The 25,830-nt window shown below is 42.6% G+C and overlaps 1 protein-coding gene across 1 annotated transcript in view; it reads left to right on the forward strand.

Moving 5' to 3' along the window:
- PRKAR2B (protein kinase cAMP-dependent type II regulatory subunit beta) overlaps nucleotides 1–25,830 on the forward strand; it is a 62,950-nt gene that overhangs the window by 13,500 nt on the left and 23,620 nt on the right. Inside the window, exon 2 of the mRNA XM_083366327.1 lies at nucleotides 15,857–15,892. Coding sequence (XP_083222453.1) covers nucleotides 15,857–15,892 — 36 coding nt within the window. The remainder of the gene's footprint in view (nucleotides 1–15,856; nucleotides 15,893–25,830) is intronic.

A 25,830-nucleotide genomic window follows, 5' to 3' on the forward strand; every position in this document is an offset into this window, starting at 1 on the left:
AACCATTTGTCTGAAATGCTATAGGGTTTCCTGCCTGAGCTGGGGGTTGGACTAGATGACCTCCAAGGTCCTTTCCAACATGATGATGATGATGTGAATTTATTTCAGACTAGAAGAAAGCCCATGAATGAGTTCTGAGCTCCAGCTGGAAACAGCGATGAAGTACTGACTTTGAACAAGTCTTCAAATCTCCAGAGCCAAATGCATTTATCTCCTCTGCCTTTGGGGGTAAAACGCATGCCTTCATCCGACAATTTTTTTAAAAAAAAAACACAAAACAATAAAATAAGCACAAATCAAAAATAAAAATAATGAATAAATTAAAAAAAAGAAATCCAAAAGCTCAAAGGACAAACTGGATGGACCGCCGTGTCTTTTTCTTGACCTCCGTTTTGGATCTTTCTATTTCCATCCTTATTTATGTCGTTGGGACACTCGGTGCTCGTGCCGTCGAGGAGGACAATATCTTCTTGTGCGCTTTCCTCCCTGCACAGCCTGATTTTATATGTATTTCGATAATCTCATTGTTCGCTCATCTTTTCTAGTCTTTGCTTGTAAAGAATGGGATGGAACCCATTCATTACTTTGATTACTGCCTTCTCTTCTTTCCCAAGTTCTGCTTTTTTCAAGGCGACAGCCCAGATGTGCACGTTCAGTAGATTTGCATAAAAGCGTAATAATATTTGCTGGGTTTATTTTCGGTTGCTTTCCTAATAACCCCCCCACCCCACCCCAGCCTGGAATATGGCAATCTTGCACCTTGTCATGCTCCACTAAGATTGTCACTGAGCTGTCTGTTTTATGTCCCAACGGATATATTTTTTTTCCTGATCAGCAACAGTCGCTTTACATCCCATCCATGCCCGTGTAAAATTAAATTTTTTTTGTTCAAATGTGCATTATTTTACACTCGCTGTACCTGAATTGATTTGTGATTGGGCTGGTTTTTCCCCACCCAATTTAAATATATTCTTTTGGGGCCTTTCACAAGCTTTTTACCCACTCTAAATAATTCATTTCATTCACAGACCTGGGCATCTTAACTGCTTGTACTCTACATACGACCACAGTTGAACCCCCCCCCCCAAAAAAAATTTCCATTGATAAGCAACATGTCAACGCGGCGAACATTGGATGTTTTTGCATTGACAATGTAGCCCTCTTTTCCCCTTTTGCTTTTAAGAGTTAGATGATGCTGGGAGGGGGCGATGTGAATGAGAGTCCAGCTAGACATAACAACACTAAACTTAGCGTGGGAATCAAGGTTACTGAGCCCAGAGCTGATAAAGAATTGGGCTGGAGAACTGGAGAGGAAGCCCGCGCTTCAAGCTAATTGGGGAACGTGATTTATGACCGTAAGTTAGAGGAGGGAATTGTGCTTTGATACTAGGTGCCCAGGGGAGGGGAATTCAGTTTTTTGGCTTCGATTATGCAAGTTCCAATATTGTGCTACTCGAATAAAAGATCCTTTAAGGTAAACAAAGCCTCAAAGTCCTTTTGAAGAGGTTCATCTGTCGGAACCATGACACAAGACAGTTGTTAAGTGAGCTTTGCTCCATTTTACAACCATTCCTGCCCCCATTGTTAAGTGAATCACCACAGTTGATAAACTAGTAACATGGTTGTTAAGTGAATCTGGCTTCCCCATTGATTTAGCAAATCAAGACAGTTGCAAAAGGGGGTCACGTGACCCCAGGACACCGCGACCGTCCCAAATACACGTCCTCCATTTACAACCGTTCATTTAGTGACTGGGCAAAGTTACAACGGCACCGCAAAATTTTTTTATTTATTTATTTTATTTATTTTAATTCCATTTATATCTCGCCCTTCTCCGAAGACTCAGGGCGGCTTACAAGCTTAGCAGTAGCCTTCATTCTATGTATATGCCTGCTTATTAGGGCTTTCACACACACCCCAAGCGGCATTATTACAAAGTCAGCTTAATTGCCCCCAACAATCTGGGTCCTCATTTTCCCTACCTCGGAAGGATAGAAGGCTGAGTCAACCTTGAGCCTGGTGGGATGCGAACCTTCACTAATTGCAGGCAGCTGGTGTTACTTAAGGAGGCATTAGCCCACTGCTCCACCAAGGCTCAAAAATGACTTATGACCAATTTTCACACTTCAACCATTGAGGCATCCCCATCGTCATGTAACCAAAATTCAGATTCTTGGCAACTGACTCGCACTTATGACCGTTGCAGTGTTCCCCCACCCCTCCCCGGGTCACATAATCACCTTTTGTGACTTGATAAACAAAATCAACGGGGGGAAGCCAGATTCACTGAACAGCCGGTTTACTAATTTTTCAGCTGCAGGGATTCACAGAAATACTGGGGGAAGAAGAGTCACAAAATGGAGCAAAACCCACTTAACGAAGGTCTCAGTAACAAAAATTTTGGGCTGCATTGTAAGTCGAGTACTACCTTTGTGAGTCAGTTGCCCAGGGTTTGAATTTCGAGCCCGTGACCCTGGGGATGCTGCAGTGGTCCTAAGTGTGAAAAATCGCCGTAAGTCACTTTTTGCAGAGCTGTTGTAACTTTGAACGGTCCCTAAGTCATGGATTCCCTTGACGTAAGTCAACATCGTTTCTGAAGAATCTAGAAAGCATCACCCCTAATGCAGATCCTTGAGGATTTACCTCTAATTTTCTTCCAAGTCGCCTATTTGTTCTTCGCTTTCTCGTTTTTTTTTAACCGTTTTAGTAGGCCCTCCTCTTAGCTCATGACCGCTAGGTTTAGGCCGCGCGTTACAGGCGGAACTTCGTCAAAACAATTTTTTTAAAAACCATAGAAGCCACTTTAAGGGATGCGGTGGCTCAGTGGGTTAGGACGCTGAGCTTGTCGATCAGAAGGTCGGCAGTTTGGCGGGTCGAATCCCGAGTGCCGCGTAACAGAGTGAGCGCCTGTTACTCGTCCCAGCTTCTGCCAACCTAGCAGTTCGAAAGCACGTCAAAATGCAAGTAGAAAAATAGGGACCGCTCCGGTGGGAAGGTAACAGCGTTCCGTGCGCCTTTGGCGTCTAGTCCTGCCGGCCACATGACCACAGAGACGTCCTCGGACAAGCGCTGGCTCTTCGGCTTTGAAACGGAGATGAGCACCGGCCCCTAGAGTCGGAAACGACTAGCACGCACGTGCGGGGGAAACTTTACCTTTAAGCCACTTTAAAAAGGTGGGCATATCCAGCTGGCGTTTCACGTTCCTCATTAACTCCAGGATATCCCACCAGTGGGATTTATGCCTAATCCTGCCTTTTTTTTTCCCTTCAGCAAAGTCTGTTCATTTGTACGCTTAGGTCTTGCCCTTGTTTTTAAATCCTCCCTGTGACTGTGTCCTCCAGTTTGCCTGGAACCAATATGAAACCGATTAGCATACAATTTCCTGCAGCTCCCCTGGGTCTCTTATTAAAAATTGTTGTCACAGATTGTGCTTTCCAAGCCCGTTGGCGCCGAGCCCAATTTGAATCACAACCTGCTTAGGAGATTGACAGTTTCCCATCTGAGTTCCTTAAAGATTTGGGTGCCAACCATTGATAGTTGCTGGTTTGTCTTGGTATCCTAGAACAGGGTTTCTCAGCTGTGGCCACTTTAATTCCCAGAATTCCCCAGCCAAGATGGCTAAGCATTGTCCTAAAATACCTTATTTTCTGTGGGTTGTTAGTGCTCTCTGAGCTTGGTGATTTTTCTTGCAGACGTTTGATTACCATACTAGGTAACGTCATCAGACCGAAAAGGGAGCAGGAGTTTATTCTTGCTCTCTCAGTGTTGGTGGGAATGATCTTGGAGATTCCTTGATTAGGGAGTTGTTGGTAGGGCCACACTTGGAATACGGCATCCAGTTTTGGATGTAAAAAAGATGTTGAGACTCTAGAAAGAGTGCAGAGAAGGGCAACTAATGTGATCAGGGGACTGGAGGCTAAAACATACAAGGAACGGTTGCTGGAATTGGTTATGTCTAGTTTAATGAAGAGAAGGGTGAGGGGGGACATGATAGCAGTCTTCCAATATCTCAGGGGCTGCCCCAAAGAAGAGGGAGTCCAGCTATTCTCCAAAGCGCCTGAAGGCAGGACAAGAAGCAACGGATGGGAACTAATCAAGGAGAGAACCAATCTAGAAATAATGAGAAATTTCCTGACAGAACAATTAACCAGAGGAACTACCTGCCTCCAGAGGTGGTGAATGCTCCAACACTGGAAGTTTTTAAGAAGAGACTGGACAGCCATTTGTCTGAAATGATGTAGGGTTTCCTGACTGAGCAGGGGGTTGGACTAGATGACCTCCAAGGTTACTTCCAATTATTCTATTCTATTCTATTCTATTCTATTCTATTCTATTCTATTCTATTCTATTCTATTCTATTCTATTCTATTCTATTCTATTCTATTCTATTCTATTCTATTCTGTAATTTTATTCTATTAATTTTCTATTCTATTCTGTAATTCTATTCTATTCTATTAATTTTCTATTCTATTCTATTCTATTCTGTAATTCTATTCTATTAATTTTCTATTCTATTAATTTTCTATTCTATTATTCTATTCTATTCTATTCTATTCTATTCTATTCTATTCTATTCTATTCTGTAATTCTATTCTATTCTATTAATTTTCTATTCTATTCTATTCTATTCTATTCTATTCTATTCTATTCTATTAATTTTCTATTCTATTCTATTCTATTCTGTAATTCTATTCTATTCTATTAATTTTCTATTCTATTCTATTCTGTAATTCTATTTATTAATTTTCTATTCTATTCTATTCTATTCTATTCTATTCTGTAATTCTATTTATTAATTTTCTATTCTATTCTATTCTATTCTGTAATTCTATTCTATTCTATTAATTTTCTATTCTATTCTATTCTATTCTATTCTATTCTATTCTATTCTATTCTATTCTATTCTATTCTATTCTATTCTATTCTTCTATTCTATTCTATTCTGTAATTCTATTCTATTAATTTTCTATTCTATTCTATTCTATTCTATTCTATTCTATTCTATTCTATTCTATTCTATTCTATTCTATTCTATTCTATTCTATTCTATTCTATTCTATTATTAATTTTCTATTCTATTCCATTCCATTCCATTCCATTTCATTCTATTCTATTCTATTCTATTCTATTCTATTCTGTAATTCTATTCTATTCTATTCTATTAATATTCTATTCTATTCTATTCTATTCTATTCTATTCTATTCTATTCTATTCTATTCTATTCTTCTATTCTATTCTATTCTATAATTCTATTCTATTCTATTAATTTTCTATTCTATTCTATTCTGTAATTCTATTCTTCTATAATTCTATTCTATTCTATTAATTTTCTATTCTATTCTATTCTATTCTATTCTATTCTGTAATTCTATTCTATTTTATTAATATTCTATTCTATTCTATTCTGTAATTCTATTCTATTCTATTAATATTCTATTCTATTCTATTCTATTCTATTCTATTCTATTCTATTCTATTCTATTCTATTCTATTCTATTCTATTCTATTCTATTCTATTCTATTCTATTCTATTCTATTCTATTCCATTCCATTCCATTCCATTCCATTCCATTCCATTCCATTCCATTCCATTCTATTCTATAATTCTATTCTATTAATTTTCTATTCTATTCTGTTCTGTTCTTAGCTTGTTTGTCTAAGTTGGTGATTCCTTAATTGGGATATTGTTTACTTGATCGTTGTTGGTGTTAATGCTCCTCTGATTGTGGGTGGGGAAGTGTTTTGGTCTTTTTGTTTCCTTTTAGACTTGTGGATTGTCTCTTTTGAATGGCATGTAGATGTTGTGAATGCTTGTTTTTCAGCATTACTTTCCACACAAACACCCACCTTACCGTTTTTTTTGTACTAAGAACAAATACTTTAGTTTTAGTTTTGTTCATTTCCAATCTTTGAAAAGTTGGCCGTCAAGCAGGGCCAAATGCTATCATTTGATATTAGCTACTGAGAACATTTTGACTTGGTGTTTTTTATAGCATAAAGATATCAGATATAATCTCAAACTATGCAGAATAACCGTATAGTAGTGCCATTCCTTTTTTTTTAAAAGCAGGATATTTCATCTTCCCAAGTTCTGAAAATGGCTTGTTAAAAACTGCAAAAAGCTGTGAATAAAATACAGTAGTTGGGAAGCCTACTTGAAATTGTCTACATTATCCGTATTCAAATACTTGAAGGATTATCCTCGACTTCCGAAGCGTATTGGAACAAAATGTGCTGGATAGGCTGAGCATCTCTTTTATCAAACATAATGTAAACAGTATAATCCTGACCTCTTTCATTAAGCAATCCCACTGAATTTCACACTTCTTATTCCCAATAAATTAGGGACCGCGCTACAAGCTCGAATTATATTTTAAATTGCTGCCAAGAGTGAGGCTCGCTTAATTCCAGATAACTGTTACGTTTCACATTAATTCTGAGCAGTAGCCTGTACGTAAAAATATGCATGCTAAATTTAAACCTGCTACTACACTTTTGACTCTTTTAAGAATTCAATGGGAAAGCAATTTTCTTCTGGGGAAAAAAAAGTCAAAATCTAGTGCTGATGGTACCAGTAAAAAAAGAACCGTGGTGAAAACACAAGAACAAACCAATTTTCAAAATTGCCCTTTATCACTAAAGAGTTATAACTTTGGCTTCAGCTGCCTGCCTATAGTACCAATTGTGTACGGCAGGGCCCGGCAAGCTTGGATTTACTCTCTCTCTTAGAAGCAATGGATGCAAAGTAATCAAGGAGAGAAGCAACCTAGAACTAAGGAGAAACTTACTGACAGTGAGAACAATTAACCAGAGGAACTACCTGCCTTCAGAAGCTGTGGATGCTCCAACACTGGAAGTCTTTAAGAAGAGACTGGCCAGCCATTTGTCTGAAATGAGATAGGGTTTCCTGCCTGAGCAGGGGGTTGGACTAGAAGACCTCCAAGGTCCCTTCCAACTACTACTACTACTACTTCTTCTTCTTCTTCTTCTTCTTCTTCTTCTTCTTCTTCTTCTTCTTCTTCTTATTATTATTATTATTATTATTATTATTATTATTATTATTATTATTATTATTATTATTATTATTCATCGCACAGTCAGCCAGATGTTCAGACTGGATTTGGCAAGTGAGATACGTTGTGTGCTTGACCAGGGTCTGCACTATTGTCTGGGACGCTACACATCCTCTCCGTGACTGGTTTTCCTAGTTACCTTCTGGGAAGAGGCTTTGTCGTATCCGAAGCAAAACAACTAGATACTGTAATAGCCTTGCACCGTATAGTATCAAGTTCGTTAACTCTCAAGACTCTTTTTTCCACTATGTATTCTAAATGGTCTGTGATTAGTGTGTGTGTGTGTATGTGTGTAGTATATATCTTTATATGGGCATCAGAATTTCATTTTTTAATTGTGCCAGTGTGTGACAATAAACATCTATCCTGTCCTGTCCTGTCCTATTCTGCATTCTATCCTCTCCTCTCCTCTCCTATATCCTCTCCTATCCTATTCTGTATCCTATCCTATCCTATCCTATCCTCTGTTCTATTCTATTCTATTCTATTCTATTCTATTCTATTCTATTCTATTCTATTCTATTCTATTCTATTCTATTCTATTCTATTCTATTCTATTCTATTCTATTCTATTCTATTCTATTCTATTCTATTCTATATTCTATCCTATCCTACATCCTATCCTATCCTATCCTATCCTATCCTATCCTATCCTATCCTATCCTATCCTATCCTATCCTATCCTATCCTATCCTATCCCGTCTCATCCCATCCCATCCCATCTTATCTTATCTGCATATTGATGTACACCCCTCTAATCTTTGGCCGCTGATTCTGCAGATGACTTGCAATTCAAAATTTCCAGTCTGAGCATTTGCTCGGAAGGGTCCCCTGGAATAGCGAAGGAAACGACGCCTTAATTTAGAAGCTCTTTGGTTTGGGTAGATCTTAAGGAAAAGGTGGCACGCTCATGGGTGCTCGGCTCTTTTGATGACGCACATCGGTCTCCCTGGCAACGAAACAATAGCACACCACAGCCTCTCTGAAAGCGTAAAAGGCCACACTCCCCAAAACACACACCGCGTTGTAGTGCAGCGATCAGACCTGTTAAAACGAGACGTGCCTCCTCCGTTTTATCTCCAGGAAAACACAAATTGTTGGCTTTTTGCTGCTACACTACGAGAGGCATCCCAACGCAGCTGGAGTCGTTGGCCCTTAAAACTACTCGCCAGCACAGAAATGGGGTGGTAGCATCATTTGGCAAGTCAGTCCTGTAACCAAAGCTGATTTGTCTTTTCTTTCGCTATTACATTTCTCTCAGCGCTATGATTCTTTTCCTGGGGTCTCAGGAATGCCAGCCTGTGCGTTGAATTTTTTTTCCCCCGTCCCCAAGAGTTTTTTGTTTTTTCTATTGAAAAGTTTTACAATACATTTTTTTAAAAAGACAAAACCCCTCCCAACCCCCTCCCCTCTCCCCAACCCTCCCCAACCCCTCCTTCCCTTCCCCCTCCCCCCTCCCCGACTTCCCAGAGCTCAATAAAGGTAAAGGTTCCCCTGCACATGCGTGCTAGTCGTTTCCGACTCTAGGGGCCGGTGCTCATCTCCGTTTCATAGCCGAAGAGCCAGCGCTTGTCCGAGGACGTCTCCGTGGTCATGTGGCCGGCATGACTAGCACGGAATGCTGTTACCTTCCCACCGTAGTGGTCCCTATTTGTCTACTTGCATTTTTTTTACGTGCTTTCAAACTGCTAGGTTGGCAGAAGCTGGGACGAGTAACGCACTCACTCTGCTACGCGGCACTCGGGATTCGACCCGCCAAATTGCCGACCTTCCGATCGACAAGTTCAGCGTCCTAACCCACTGAGCCACCGCGTCCCTTCTAGAGCTCAATACAGGGTATAAAAATACAAGCAATCATAGTCTACCTTATGCCAACAACAATAAAATATTAAATCTATCGCACTTTAACTCTTATAAAATAGCTACAAGCAATATAAATATCACATCGGTACTTATTCAAACGCTAGATGAAACTTTTTAGTCCCATATTTATTCTGGATATAATCGATCCATCTTCTCCACTCCACAATATATCTCTGTTGCGATTGATCTTTCAAGTACGCTGAAATCTTTGCCATTTCCACCAGATTGGAGACTTTTTAAAGTCCATTCTTCTATAGTCGGCAGTTCTTCCTTCTTCCAATATTGCGCTACTAAAAGTCTCGCTGCCGTAATTAAGTTCAACATCAGCTTAGTGTCCACAGCAGTAGTATCAGTAATAATGCCCAGTAAAAACAGTTGCGGACAAAACTTTATCCTTTTCTTGAATATCTTTTGCATGTTCCACCACATTTTAATCGAAAAAGCTTTAACCTTTTTACAGGTCCACCAAATATGAAAAATACGTTGCATCTTCACCGCCACACCTCCAACATTTGGGCTGGCAGTTCGGATACATACTTGCTAATTTTTTAGGATCTAAGTGCCACCTATAAAACATTTTATAAAAGTTCTCTCTTAAGTTTTGAGCCTGCGTAAACTTTACATTTCTCGTGCCTATCGGCAGAGGAGGAAGGTTCCAAGGAAGAAAAGAATATATATTTTGCTGGTTTCTCCTGCCCTCTTAGCGAAGGCTGGAATGGCCTGGATTTAAATCTTATTTCAGTCTCAGTATGTGAATTTGGACCAGACCCTGTCTTTCTGTGCAATTAATTTAACGGGGTTGCGCGGTTAGGAAAGATCTGGGGTAAAGAAGCCAGTCCCAGGGGTTTTAAAGTCATTGGGGGAAGGGACAATAATCAATGCAATTGGAAAAAAAAGTGAATTAAAACTGTTTAAAAATACGGAGCACCCAGGGGTTGGAACGGCCTTCAACTAAGGCACAAAACACACTTACTGCACCATCTATACTGCTGGATTTTATAAACAAAAGTCAACATGACACGCTACAAAAAATAGTTTTGTTAATTTGCATGTCATTTAGTATTGGAATAAAAGAATAACAGAATTGGAAGGGACCTTGGGGGGTGGGGGTCATCAAGTCCAACCCCCTGGCTCAAGTAGGGGATCCTGTACCAATTCAGACAAACGGTTGTCCAATCTCTTGTTAAAAGCCTCCAGCGATGGAGCAGCCACAAGTTCTGGAGGCGAGCCGTTCTTCCGATTAATTGATACAGAATACCAGAGTTGGAAGGGTACCCTGGAGGTCATCTAGTCCAACCCCCTGCTCAGGCAGGAAACGCGATACCAATTCAGACAAACGGTTGTCCAATCTCTTCTTTAAAAGCCTCCAGCGATGGAGCAGCCACAAGTTCTGGAGGCGAGCCGTTCTTCCGATTAATTGATACAGAGTACCAGAGTTGGAAGGGTACCCTGGAGGTCATCTAGTCCAACCCCCTGCTCAGGCAGGAAACGCGATAGCATTTCAGACAAATGGCTGTCCAGTCTCTTCTTAGAAGCCTCCGGTGTGGAATACAGGCAGTCCTCAACTTATAAAAAAGTTCATTTAGCGATCGTTCAAGCTTAAAACGGCACTGGGGGAAAAGTGACTGACGACCACTTTTCGCACTTAACGACCTTGGTAGCACGCTTGGTGTGATCCAAATTCAGATGCTCGGCAGGTGGTTTATACTTCGCACGTCTGTTTGTCGGTGGTGCCTTGCCTCTGCGGTGGCTAAGAAATGTTACCCGAGTGGTCTCTGGGTGGCTTTTTCAGGCTACCCGTCCAAGGCCTGGGGCGGTTATTCCTTCTGGCGCTTTCTGCGGAAAGAAAATGATTTAAAATCGGTGGGGGAAAATATTGGTGGAGTTGAAGTGGGTGTTTGATGTCTGAAACCCTTTCTGTAAAATCTTGGGCTGAGATGGGCGATGACCCAGTGAAAAACCTTGAACGGAAGCACTTCGGAATCGCTCTTCATCTTTTTTTTTTTTTTTTTTTTGTATCCCAAACCTAATTTTCTGCCCTAATCGGAAAGCTCCCTGCTAGAGTTACCTGGAATTCAGAACTGACAGACTTTTGCCTTTCCTTCCTCCCTCCCTCCCTCTCTCCTTTCCTCCCTTCCTTCTTTCCTTCCTTCCCTCCCTCCCTCCCTCCTTCCTCTTCCTTCCTTCCTTCCCTCCTTCCTTCCTCTTCCTTCCTTCCTTCCTTGCCTCCCTCCCTCCTTTCCTTCCTTCCTTCCCTCCCTCCTTCCTTTTCCTTCCTCCCTCCCTCTTTCCTTCCTTCCCTCCCTCCCTCCCTCCTTCCTCTTCCTTCCTTCCCTCCTTCCTCTTCCTCTTCCTTCCTTCCTTCCTTGCCTCCCTCCCTCCTTCCTTCCTTCCTTCTTTCCTTCCTTCCCTCCCTCCCTCCCTCCTTCCTTTTCCTTCCCTCCCTCCCTCTTTCCTTCCTTCCCTCCCTCCCTCCTTCCTCTTCCTTCCTTCCTTGCCTCCCTCCCTCCTTCCTTCCTTCTTTCCTTCCTTCCCTCCCTCCCTCCCTCCTTCCTTTTCCTTCCTCCCTCCCTCCCTCTTTCCTTCCTTCCCTCCCTCCCTCCTTCCTCTTCCTTCCTTCCTTCCTTCCTTGCCTCCCTCCCTCCTTCCTTCCTTCTTTCCTTCCTTCCCTCCCTCCTTCCTTTTCCTTCCCTCCCTCCCTCTTTCCTTCCCTCCCTCCTTCCTTTTCCTTCCTTCTTTCTTTCCTTCCCTCCCTCCCTTTTCCTCCCTCCCTCCCTTCCTTCCTCCCTCCCTCCCTTCCTTCCTCCCTCCCTCCTTCCTTTTCCTTCCTTCCTTCCCTCCTTTCTTCCTCATCCATCCTTCCTTCCCTCCCTCCTTCCTTCTTTCCTTCCTTCCTTCCTTTACTCCCTCCCTTTCCTTCCTTTTCCTTCCTTCTCTTTCCTTCCCTCCCTCCCTCCCTTTTCCTCCCTCCCTCCCTTCTTCCTTTTCCTTCCTTCCTTCCCTCCTTTCTTCCTCATCCATCCTTCCTTCCTTCCCTCCCTCCCTCCCTCCCTCCCTCCCTGTGACACAACAGGTATGACAATGGTCTTTCTTCATTCCTGTTCTGAACTGTTTTGGTTTCTCTTTTTAGACACTTTTAGTTTACTCCCCTTTTTGAGGTGTGGAGTTTGGGTGAACCGGTCAGATTCTGTCCAAGATGTTAGAAGATTGAAAAACAACAACAACAACCACCTATTATTCTCGGGCTTCTGTTTTAACACAGAACCTGAATTGGAGACATTCCCCTTTTTTACGATTTTAGGATTGAACTGGTCTCGTTTCCGAAGCATGAATGCAGGGGATATTCGTCCTTTTTTTTTTAAACAGGGCCCTTCTTTGTGGTTCTTCTCAGCAGGACACAAAGCAATACCCGTGAGCCGAAATGTGTTGTTTTCCACACACAACTCTCATTGTTATATATTGTGTTGAGTGATTAGCTTACAAGGTGGATGCTGTTCGGAAGAAAATAACTGCCGTTCCTACTGCAGCTTCTTAATTCCTTTCAGATTATATCTGAAGCTGCTGGGTTGATTAATATCGATCTTCACTTATTGTGGCTACCTCAATCATCCAAACTCCAAGTCCAGTTTTCGAAACATAGTCACGGGTCAGTTCAGGGCCCGGCTGTGGCTGTCGATTCGTGAAATCACAGCTGTGACTTGATGGTCGGCCATAAAAGGACCCATTTCACAGAAAGGCAAAATGCAGAAGGTCAAAAGACAAATGACAGGTGGTCCTCACGTTACGAATAGAATTGAGCCCACAATTTTTACATCGCTAAGTGAAACATCTGTTAAGTCCCATTTTACAGCCTTTCTTGCCGCAGTGGTTAAGTGAATCGCTGCAGTTGTTAAGTTAGTAACACGGTCATTAAGTGAATCCGGCTTCCCCATTGATTTTGCTTGCTAGAAGGTTGCAAAAGGGGATCACGTGACCCCGGGACATGGCGATCGTCATAAATGGGAGTCAGTTGCCAAGCGTCTGAATTTTGACGGATGCTGCCACACTCATAAGTGTGCAAAAATGGCCGTCAGTTACTTCTTCAATGCCGCGGTCACTAAACAAACTGTGGTAAGTTGAGGACAAGCTGCAGATGCACGGCAACATCACAGTGGAAATTCTGCCCCATGACTGCATCATGACATTCATTGCACACCAACACGTCGGCCCTGCAGTGTGGCCTTTGACATTCTGCCTTTTTTTGCAAAATCTCAGCTTTTCACAAATGATCCAGTGGGCACGGCGGAGCGCCGTGGCGCTTATCCCCATCTAAATCGCACGTTAACCAAGACACAATCTTTGTGGCAGTGTCTGTTTTCAGTTTAGTTTTTAGTTTTAGTTTTATTAAATTTTTATACCGCCCTTCTCCCTAGGGACTCAAAGTTTAATACTTTGCAATAATTAATGCAATGAATTCATGAAGTAATGCAATAAACCAGCACCCACCCTCCCACCCCCAAACTTTTTGGGGCACCAGGGACCGGTTCCGTGGAGAGAGGTTTTTCCGCGGATCGGAGAGTGCGGGTATTTGTGTGCTGCCAGCATCCCGCCGGTGGGGCTTTTGCTTGTTTGTGCGGATCGGTGCTGGTCCGTGGCCCGGAGGTTGGGGACCCCTGCAACAAACCTATAGGCACCATCTACTTTGAGGAATGTAGTGAAGAGACATTTGGGAACCTCTGATCAGAACAAGCCAACAAACAGGAGGGCAAAGTAGAAAGAGTGAGCTTTGCCTGCTTGCTGAGCAACATGGTCTGAGCCGAATCGGCTTAAAGCTGCAACCGGTTCATGGATCAGATCATTAGCCAGCAAGTGGATTTGCTTCCTCGGCCGACAGTTGAATCTCTGCTTGGTTGAAAACACTCAGAGGTCGCTTGCCTAGATTAGAAGTTCCAGTGCAGACAGGAGTGAACCTCCGAATAACAGAGTTGGAAGGGACCTTGGAGGTCTTCTAGTTGAACCCCCTGCTGAAGCAGGAGACCCCTTTCAGACAAAATGGCTGTCCGGTCTCTTCTTAAAAGCCTCCAGTGATAGAGCACCCACAACAGGGCTCTTTCAACCTGGCCCTTTTACGACTTGTGGACTTCAACTCCCAGAATTCCTCAGCCAGGCACACTGGCTGAGGAATTCTGGGAGTTGAAGTCCACGAGTCCGAAAAGGGCCAAGTTCGAAGACCCCTGACCCACAACTTCCGAAGGCAAGTTGTTCCGCTGGTTAATTGTTCTATCTGTCAGGAAATTTCTCCTCAGTTCTAGATTGCTTCTCTCCTTGATTAGTTTCTATCCATTGCTTCTTCTCCTGCCTTCAGGTCCTTTGGAGAATAGGTGGAAACACACACACACACACAAACACACACCCTTCATTCTGAAATTGAAGTAACAAAACAAGATATTCTAAGATTAGCAATTCAACAGCTTCTCAAGTCAGCTCCTGAAGGTTCTTCAGCTCCCAAATTGCTGAAGTCCTAGCGAAAATACGTAAGCTGTCACTCAGATCAGTGCCATAGGATTGGAAGGTAGTAAGCATAATCCATCATTAAAAAAAAGAGTCTAGGGAGAATTGGAAGACAATAAACCAGAGTTTAACCTTTGTTCCAGGCAAACTGATGGAAACAATAGCCAAAAAGAGAAATGTAGGGACAGAAGGCCCTACTAAAGAAGTATTTGTTTGAAATGGTATAGGGTGGGGGTAGGCAACCTTGGCTCTTTTATGACTCTTGGACTTCAACTCCCAGAATTCCTCAGCCAGCCTGGCTCAGCTTGGAAACCTCTCCCTTTCCCCTCAGCGTGGCTGGCTCAGGTATTCTGGGAGTTGAAGTCCACAAGTCATAAAAGAGCCAAGATTGCCTACCCCTGGCCTAGGTTTAGGCTGCTTTATGACTCATGGACTTCAACTCCCAGAATTCCTGTGCCAGCATGGCTCAGCTTGGAAACCTCTCCCTTTCCCCTCAGCGTGGCTGGCTCAGGAATTTTGGGAGTTGAAGTCCACAAGTCATAAAGCAGCCTAGGCCTAGGCCAGGGGTAAGTCACCTTGGCTCTTTTATGCCTTGTGGACTTCAACTCCCAGAATTCCTGAGCCGGCATGGCTCAGCTTGGAAACCTCTCCCTTTCCCCTCAGCGTGGCTGGCTGAGGAATTCTGGGAGTTGAAGTCCATGAGTCATAAAAGAGCCAAGGTTTCCTGCCTGAGCAGGGGGTTGGACTAGATGACCTCCAAAGTCCCTTCCAACATTTTTTATCATCATCATCATCATCGACAACTGTGTTACTAACTTAACAACTGGAGTGGTTCACTTAACACTTGTGGCAAAAAAAGTCGTAAAATGGGGCAAAACTCACTTAACAAATTCCTCACTTAGCAACATAAATTTTGGGCTCCATTGTTGAGGACTGCCAGGATGTGGCTTTCCAATCTTAGGTTGGGTTTTTGAGACAGGCAGTTTGTGTTGGAGGCAAAGGGCTGATTGATTGTTCTACATTTCAATTAAAACTTATGCACATAAAAGTGAAAGGAATGACATTTTCAAATTTTGTGAAGGAATAGGGTTTCGTTCCGAAGACCGGGAACGGTTGCTGTTGCTTGGAGAGATAAAAGAGAAGTGAACATCAAAGTGGAATTTTAATATTTGATTTTCTGTTCTTCCCTTTCTTCCCCTTGTTACTTTTTTCTCATTCCTTTGAATTTATTATTTTTCCCCACCCAAAAAATCAGTTGGAACAATTGCATTCCAGGTGGGACTTTAAATTTTAGCAGCCATTTATGGAGATGAATTGTGATAATTATAATTTATGAAAAACCGCGTTCACATAGCTTGGAAAACTGCACGTGTATTTTTTACCTTGAAAGCGACTAATGCCCTGTCTGTTGTCTTTCCTTTCTTTTAGCTCCTGTGATTAACCGGTTTACGAGACGAGCATCAGGTCAGTTCCTAAATTTTAATATTCCATCAGTTGATTACTGAAACATTGTTATTTGTCATTTAAGGTTAATGTTTTTATTGCAGATAAAAGCCCTTACATTCCCACGTTTTGAAAATGTAATTATCTGTTGCACTTTTTTTAAAAAAAGAGGGGAGAACACCCCCCAAAAAAATAGCTGCATTGCAATAATATCAAATAAACATTTTATAAACATAAAGAAGATACTTTCTTCAACTAAGTGGGGTTAAGAATTTTGAATTTACTACTATGAATCTAGAACAGAGAAAAAAAAGAACAGAATATTGGTCAAGTGTGATTGGACACACAAGGAATTTGTCTCTGGTGCAGAAGCTCTCAGTGTACATAAAAACAACCAAGTAATAAAAGATTTCAATAAGAGAATATAATAACACTCCTGGTCTCGTTATATATGCATTTCTGTTCAATAAAAATTTATATTCCCATATAGGTGGTGCACCCAGGCCGTCTCCCTTATGCAGATAAAAACCTACTGCAAGGGGTCTTCAAACCTGGCCTTTTGATGACTTGTGGACTTCAACTCCCAGAATTCCTTAGCCAGACATGCCTGGCTGAGGAATTCTGGGAGTTGAAGTCCACAAGTCATCAAAGGGCCAGGTTTGAAGACCCCTGACCTACTGCAACTTTATTCTGCAAATAATCTATTATTTATTGCATGGTTCATATTTTGCCTGCCTTTTAGGAGCTCAAACCAGCAGGTTTTGAGGTAGGTTGGGTTGAGAAAGAGTGGCTGACTTAAAAGTCACCCTGTGTCAGCCTCACTAGGTAGACAAGACCAGGGAATCAACTCTACAACTTACCTTTATTGAGACTGCTAAAATAACAGAAGATTGAGCTATTCTCCAAAGCGCCCGAAGGCAGGACAAGAAGCAACGGATGGAAACTAACCAAAGAGAGAAGCAACCCTGGAACTAAGGAGGAATTTCCTGACAGTTGGAACAATGGACCAGTGGAACAACCTGCCTCCACTCTCTTCTAAAAAACTTCCGGTGTTGGAACATTCACCACTTCTGGAGGCAGGTTGTTCCGCTGGTTAATTGCTCTCACTGCCAGGAAATTTCTCCTTAATTCCAGGTTACTTCTCTCCTTGATTAGTTTCCATCTGTTGCTTCTTGTCCTGCTTTGAGGTGCTTTGGAGAATAGCTTGACTCCCTCTTCTTTGGGGCAGCTCCTGAGAGATTGGAAGACTGCTGTCTTGTCCCCCCTCATCCTTCTCTTCATTAGACTAGACATACCCAATTCCAGCAACCGTTTCTTATATCTTTTAGCCTTCAGTCCCCTGATCCTCTTTGTTGCTCTTCTCTGCACTCTTTCTAGAGTCTCAACATCTTTTTTACATCGTGGTGACCAAAACTGGATGCCGTATTCCAAGTGTGGCCTTAGCAAGGCATTGTAAAGTGGTAGTAACACTTCACATGATCTTGATTCTGTGGCCTAGATTAGATGGCCTAGATATTGATATTTGAACATAAATCCTTTTAACATTTATATTTTATTGTGTTTATGTTAATAGATATTGGTAGTCCATGCATGATATGTCATACGATAATAAATGGGAACGGCATTCATTTTTAATTAGCAGGAAGATAAAGTTTGACTAGAAGTGAGCAAGTCTTGAGAGATGGAATTTCAACTTGGAATGGAGCTTTTGCTAAATTCTTGGTTGGGAGTACAGGGGGTCCTCGATCTACGACCACAGTGGAGCCCAAAATGTCTGTTGCTAACATGAAACATTTGTTAAGTGAGTTTTCTCCCATTTCACGACCTTTCTTGCGACGGTTGTTAAGTGAATCACTGCAGTTGTTAAGTTAGTATCACGGTTGTTAAGTGATTGCGCCTTCCCCGTTGACTTTTCCTGTCAGAAGGTCGCAAAAGGGGATCACAGGACCCCAGGACACGGCCACCGTCATAAATATGAGTCAGTTGCCAAGCGTCTGAATTTTGACCACGTGACCGCGAGGATGCTGCAACGGTCGTAACTCTGAAAAGTGGTCCTACGTCACTTTTTTCTCTGCTGTGGTAACTTTGAACGGTCACTAAATGAATTGTTGTAAGTCCATAGACGCCACCTAAATGGGCAAAAGGCCCCCCAAATCCAAAACTCAGACTCTTTGCCTTCTGAACTTATTACTCACAGATATTATTCTTACGATTGAAAGTTTCAGACGGCCAAAATGCTTCTCTTTTTTTTCCTCCTCTCTATTAGATTCATGTTTAAGGACGGCCTGCTTCATCCTGGCAGAAATTACCAATTAAATAGCACCTGCTGACAATAATGTGGGACATTAATTATTTAGCAGATAATCCAGTCAGCGTGCTGTGACTATTAACACACATATATAATCAATGCTGGTTACATCTTTATCTTTTAACCAGGGCGCTGTCCTTTTCGGCAGCAGACTTGCCAACATCCCCCTCCCCACCCCTCCTAGGCTTATTAAATGTGGGGAAGGGACCGTGGGTCGTTACGAGAAGAGTTTCGAATTGTGCCGTGCCCTGGTCTCCTGGATCCCTCCCTCTAACAAAGATTTCCCCCACCACCACCCCACGATGGGTTGCCAAGTCGTTTACCTAGATCAGTGTTTCTCAACGTAAGCAACTGGAAGATGGGTGGACTACAACTCCCAGAATTCCCCCGGCCAGTAAGATTCAGCTTCATGCTGACTTCCCCCTCTAGTCCACCCTCTAGTGAAGATGGTTAAAAGATCAAGATGGTACATGCTTTGTTTTTGTCAGCTGCGGTCTTGAATTATCGATCCCGGTTACGGGGAACGCCGAATTGTTGTTTTTTTTTTCTAACGTGTTCCAGTTTTTGAAATAGGTTAAAAAAAAAAAAGGTCCTGGTTCAGAGCAAGCCTAAATGGTGCTGGCCAGCTGAGCGGACAGGGTACGTGTCAGAATCATTCAAGATGGCAGGGTATGGCATTGTGATGGGAGGCAGGGCAATGACGTTATCTGGGTAGATAAAGGAGGGAGAGAATGAGGCGGAGTCAAAAGAGGAATCAGCCTAGAATCCCTGCATAGCCAGCAGTGGGCTGTGTCCAGCCTTCCTTGGATTCTGTGGACTCTTACCTAATTCCAGGCAGGTGCCGACTGTTTTAAGAAGATCTCTGTGCATAGGCTGCTTAGCAATAAATCGGTTGGCTGGGGAATTCTGGGAGTTGAAGTCCAAAAGCCTCAAAGCTGCCAAGGTCGGACATCCCTCCCACAGACTGTTCTGTATAGACCCCATCAGGGACCTTATTAGGTAGAAGGCAGGAAACGTTCCTATTAGCCGGTGTCCATCTGTACCATAAAATTACATGGATTGTGGCTATGTGGAAGAATCTTGAGAAGAACATCACAGTAGGAGCTGAAGAATTAACTGAAACCCTTAATACCCCCAAGAGTTTAATGCACCGAATAAAACAAAGAACAATTAATATTCAGCAGTAGGGAGAACACATTAGAGCAATTTAAGTAGGACGTTTTCAAATTAGGTAAGTATATTCTGTACAGAAATAGAATTTTTTCCTCTAGAGAAAGGGTATGATGTGCTTGTAGGACATAAAAATAAAAAATTGAATCTTTTATATCTGACTTGGGATCTGACTTGGCTGTGAAAGCTTCTCCCAAGTTACCCTAATCTTTTTGACTGGTAATTACTTCCATCCAAATTCCAGATATATATTTTTTTTCACAAACTGGGGGTGGGGGATTTTTGAACTGGGAACATCTCCAGAGAGAACAATTGAGAACGTCCAGCAGCACTTCAGCTGTGTTTTTCTATTAGTTCCTTCCTGCTGACTGGCAACTTGCTGCAGCTCTGTTAAACATGTGTTGTGTGAACATGTGTTGGGCATGTCTAGGGGTTACCCGATGCCTGTGGAGATTCTCAGTCATCCAGGTCACGGGTATCCCAAAGGTACCATCAGGACACGATTCAGCGACCCATCTGCATTTTAAAGATTGCGAAGTCCACATTCTGGACAGAGAGGACCATTGGTTTGAAAGAGGGTCAAAAGAGATTAGATAATCTTTATTGTCATTTTTTCCCCTGGGGGCACAATGGCATACATTAAAAATGAAATTTAGTTGCTTCCTCTCAAAGTGTACACATACACAACACACATTTAAAACACACTACATACAACATATGTATAGACCTACACCCTTACATAACATATAAATATTGTTCACTGACCAACTTGAATGCATAACGGAAGGAGGAAGCTTTGAGAGTTCACAAGGGTGACACTGTATGGAACAAAGCTGTGGCTGAATCTGGATGTTCTGCTTCCGATACCACGGAGCCCCCTCCTCCCAGAAGGTAACAAGGAAAACAGGTTGTGAAGAGGGTGTGTAGCGTCCCAGACAATCTTGCGGACCCTGCTCAAGCAACGCTTGTGTGCCGTGTCCTGGATGGAAGGGAGGGAACTGCCAATGATCTTTTCTGCCGTCCTCACCACTCTCTGCACCGCCGTCCTGTCTGAAGCAGGGATGCTTCCAAACCAGACTGCGATGCCGTACGACAGGATGCTCTCGATCGTCCCTCCGTAGAAAGTGGTCATGACAGGGGAAGGAAGATGCGCTTTTTTCGTGCGACTCAGAAAACGCAGGCGCCGCTGGGCCCGCTTCACCGGTGTCTCGCTGTTGAGCGACCAAGCCAGCCTACTTGTGAACTGCACACTCAGGAATTTGATGCTGTTAACCATCTACGTTAAGACTGAACGGCCCCCTCCCTCTCAACAGAGGGGAAGGGATACGACACCACCTATTTCTGGTTTACAACACAGTCCTTTCAGCAGTTCCAAGAAGCTTCCACACCCGTTTGCACTCTGGCTCAGATGTCTCTGAGGGTGCAGAAGAACCTCAAAGTGACTTCAATGACTCTCAGAAAGAGTTTCTAAGTCTGGGCATTATGTTCGGTGAGGTGACGGTTCGTCTTCCAAGCTTCTGGGTTGGTTTCTGAACGTTTGGCTACTAGGCTAGGTGACATCTTCAGCGGAGTTGAGGGGATGTCAGTGTTGGTGTTCTTCTGTTGATAAGGGCTTCAGGTGTGGGTGTGTTGAGTGAGGGTCTGTGATGGGTCAGGTGTAGGATGAGGATGAGGATGAAGCTTCATTCTCTGAGCTTGTGGGTTGGTTTCCAAACATTTCGTTACCAGGCTTGGTGACATCTTGAGCGGAGTTGAGGGGATGTCAATGTTCTGTTGATAAGGGCTTCAGGTGTGGGTGTGTCACGTGAGGGTCTTGTGACGGGTCAGGTGTGAGTCATCAGTGAGGGTCTTGTGATGGATTTTGTGATGGGGAGGTTACATCAAGTCAGGGTCATTGGGGTGAACTGCTGGTGGGAAGGGGGCTTGCGTGGATTGTTTGAGGTCGGTGCTGTCTCTGGTGGGCTGTGTGGTGGAATTGGATTGTAAGGGGTTCAAAGGCTGGTTGCTTGGCTCCAGAATATAGAATAACAGAGTTGGAAGGGACCTTGGAGGACCTCTAGTCCAACCCCCTGCTTAAGCAGGAGACCCTATACCAGGGGTCTTCAAACCTGGCCTTTTTATGACTTGTGGACTTCAATGCTGGCTGAGGAATTCTGGGAGTTGAAGTCTACAAGTCATAAAAGGGCCAGGTTTGAAGACCCCTGCTTGTGGACTTCAACTCTCAGAATTCCTCAGCCAGCATGCCTGGCTGAGGAATTCTGGGAGTTGAAGTCCACAAGTCATAAAAGGGCCAAGTTTGAAGACCCTGGCCCTATACCATTCTGGATTAATCTCTTCTTCGAAACCTCCAGCCACAACTCTGGGACAAGAGCTGTCTTCATTAATTTTCTGCACAGATCCAAGACACTTGGTACCAGAGGCCACAAAACTACCCCATAATTTTATAGGATCTTTTAATTGTAGGGTTGAGGTTCTTTTCCAAAAAGCATCATTTTTTGTCTTTCTGTGACAGACAAAAAAGTTCTAATTTTGCTTCATCTATCCAAAAGACATCTTCCCAAAAGGGGAATTTTAGGGAAAAAAACAATTGAGAATTGCTTTGGCCACATTTGTGTGCCTGCAAAGATAGGACCTTGAGATTTATTTTGGACTATTGACACCTACCAGTCTTGTATTTGAGATTTATTACAAATAAAAGTCCTGTTTCTCTCATAAGTGCTTCAGTTTCCTGTCTTTGGCTAAAGGCCTTTATTGGCGTAACAGAAAAGAGTCTAATATGAAAAAAAATGTGTTTCTTGACACCTGACGGTTGACATGTACAGACAGAGGACACAAGAAATCCAGTAGATATCTGTTATTTTTCAAACGCTGGCTCTGGTTTGGAACACCTGGAAGTTGTAAAGTTTCATTTAGAGCGATACATCCTGGAAGAGATACGTGAGCGGGGAGAAAAGGGAAAAACAGATGTTAGGAAGAAGTAAGACATCCGTGTGTCTCTTTCCCCTTAAATATAGCACGCCGCTTTAATGAGATAAAACCAGCCGTACGTGGTTTAATCAGATACAACCTCACCCAATTCCCTTTGAAGCCCTTCATGCCAACAGCCTCTTGTCGCCTCATAATAGTCCTTGACTTATGACTAGGCCCAAAAAGTTTGTTGCTAAGTGAGACGGCCATTAAGTGAGTTTGACTTTGGGGTTATTTTCTGCCTCTCCAAACAATATGGATGGAAGGCTTATTAAACTTAAGTCAGAGATGCTCTTGACCATCGGCCAGGAACTATTATTATTATTTATCAAACTTGTAGGCCAACCATCTTGCCAAAGGTGACTCTGGGCGACTTACAGACAATGAATAACTTGCAGAATAAAACATTACAGGAAGAATGTTTATGGAGGATCCCAGTCATCCAGGTCACAGTTGTCCCAAAAGTGCTTTTTCAAGCTTTGCTTTTCTTTTCTTTCTTTTCCTTTCTTTTCTTTTCTTTTCTTTTCTTTACTTTTCTTTTCCTTTCCTTTCTTTTCTTTTCTTTTCTTTTCTTTTCTTTTCTTTTCTTTTCCTTTCTTTCCTTTCTTTTCTTTTCTTTTCTTTTCTTTTCTTTTCTTTTCTTTTCTTTTCTTTTCTTTTCTTTTCTTTTCCTTTCTTTTCCTTTCTTTTCTTTTTTCTTTTCTTATTTGAAGACGTTTCGCTTCTCATCCAAGAAGTTTCTTCAGCTCTGACTTGGTGGGGCATGGAAGGGTTTATATTGCTTGCAGACCGCTGGTCATTTGCATTCTTTTTAGAGAGTCGTTGAGGCCACTTGGAGGTTTATCTGTGTCCTCACGGTCACCTGCACAAGGCAGAAAATATCCAGCCGAAAGCACAGCTCCTCAAGACAGTCCTTTCAGCAGTTCCAAGAAGGCTCCACACACCCATTTGCACCACTCAAGTGACTCTGAGGTCACAGACAAACCCCCAGGTGGCCTCAACGACTCTCCAGAAGAAGGCAAATGACCAGCTGTCTGCAAGGAGTATAAATCCTTCCATTTCCCCACCATCTAGTCAGAGCTGAAGAAGCTTCTGGGATGAGAAGCGAAACGTCTTCAAAGCAAAAACGAGGAAGTCCAGTTGCCTCTTGAAAAAGCACCTTTGGGACATTACCAACAAGAATAAAGAACCTTAACATTTAAAAATGCAAATAGGCAGGACGGAGAGGGAGGTAGCAAAGTGTGCCCAGAGAGCAGATGGGCTATTTTTTCCATCAGCCACCTCCAAAGTGCCACATCTCCATTGGGGCCCCTGGCTAGTTGGCACAGCCATGTCTTTCAAGGCCTACGAGAAGTTCAAAAGGATGGGAGCAGTTCTGATGGTGGGGAATGGAAGGGTGTATATTGCTTGCAAGACCGCTGGTCATTTGCATTCTTTTCAGAGAGTCGTTGAGGCCACTTGGAGGTTTGTCTGTGCCAACTAGCCTGGGGCCCTAATGAAAATGTGGCACTTTGGAGGTGGCTGATGGAAAATAGCCCATATGCTCTCTTTGGGGCGGGGCAAGATAGTCCAGAGGGCAGGAGCCACAACAGTAAAGAAGAGTTACTCAAAGAGACACACACACCTCTTACTCCCATCAGAAGGAGTCAAACTTTAAAGAGCCCCCACAAGGTGACTGGCTGGTCTCTGCTCAAGAGCCTCCAGTGGAAGCAACCCACATTTCTGAGTAATTGGTTCCACCCTCAAGCTGCTTTTACTGCTAAAAAGTTCTAATGTTCAGTCAGCATCCATCTTCCTAAGCCATTACTGGAATGAAAGAGAAGAGATTTGACCTTCTCCGTGTGCCATCTTTTGGGGTTTTTAGAGAGGGCTATTAAATTCCCTTTCGGTCATCTCTCTCCTCAACTTTTCTCTCTTTCTGGGTCTCTCAAGAAATCTTATTTTTTTATATCCTGATTGCTGCTCTTTTGTGAACCTGCTCAAGGGAGCTCGAATCTTAGAGCACCGTAGCCAGAATGCAAGAATTACTTCTTTTCCACATTTTGGAAACCATGCTTCTGTTTGTGCACGTTTCTAACATTGATTTGCATTTTATTGCAGCTGTCAGCTCATACTAAATTACAATTTGTAATCAATTATAGTTTGGAATCAATTATAGTTCCAATATTTTTTATAAATACTCTTTTAGTAAGATGCCTAGCTATCTCAGTAGCAGTAACTGTGAGAGGGATCTCGGAGTCCTAGTGGACAATCCCTTAAATACGAGCCAGCTGTGTGCTGCAGCTGCCAAAAAAGCCAACACAGTGCTAGGCTGCATTAATAGGGGGAAGCTCTCATGAAGTGTTTAAAAATCTTCCACTGTTTGAGCATTCACAACTTCTGGTGGCAAGCAGTTCCACCGGTTAATTGTTCTAACTGTCAGGAAGTTTCTCCTTAGTTCTAGGTTGCTTCTCTCCTTGACTAGTTTCCATCCGTTGCTTCTTGTCCTGCTTTCGGGTGCTTTGGAGAACAGCTTGACTCCCTCTTCTTTGGGGCAGCCCCCGAGATATTGGAAGACTGCTATCGTGTCCCCCCTCATCCTTCTCTTCATTAAACTACACATACCCAATTCCTGCAACCGTTCCTTATATCTTTTAGCCTCCAGTCCCCTCACATCATCATAATCATCTGTCAGTTCTGTCTGAAGAATTTACTATTTGTCTGCACTTGTACTTAATGTTGTACTTAGAACTAGAAGATGTTTTCTCTGTTTTTCTAGCCTGATGGCTCTCCTTCTGCTTATATAAGTGATTTCATGCATTATTTATGGGCCATTGAAATTACCTTAATTTTTCTTTCCACAGAGATGGTGATTTAGGAAATGAATGAGGTTATCTTCTGTCTGACCTTACCAGCCATTTACTGTATTTCCATCTTCTGCTCTAAAGTAATCTGATTTCCATTTGTTCCTGCAGAATAGACCTATTGTGTTACCTTGACCGATATTGTTGTGTCTGAATTTCCACTTTATACAAGGAGCATAACGGCCTTAAGAGACCCATTCTCCTGGTCCTCAGGATTAGAGGCCGCTTGTAAACATGGGCCCAGTTATTATACGTCTGTTTGCTTGAAGATACATTATGCCTTTGAACTGAATTCACATGTTTTATGTATTTTGAAATGAGGTGGCTGAGAACAGAAAAGAGATTTTTTTTTTGGTTCAAGGCAACCATTGGCCATCCTTCAATCTAGATCCCATTAGTTGCTTTTATCTGTTGAATTATCCAGTGTAGATAAGCTGATAAGATTTTTTTTCCTGCACCTACTTTTGAGTTACATTCTGCTTTTCCTACTTTTGAGTTACATTCTTCTCGTTTGACCAGGAGGAGCCTAGATTTTTTTTAAAATAAACAAATGAAGCCATCTTAACTTTCTTTATAAATATTGCAAGAGCAGGACACGAATGAAAGTGAATATACATGTCCCAGGATAATGTTGCAGGATCTGTTCTGGGTTGGTCGCCAAGACCAGAGAA

Source organism: Vipera ursinii (genome assembly GCF_947247035.1).
Source record: "Vipera ursinii genome assembly, chromosome: 6".
Lineage (NCBI taxonomy): Eukaryota > Metazoa > Chordata > Lepidosauria > Squamata > Viperidae > Vipera > Vipera ursinii.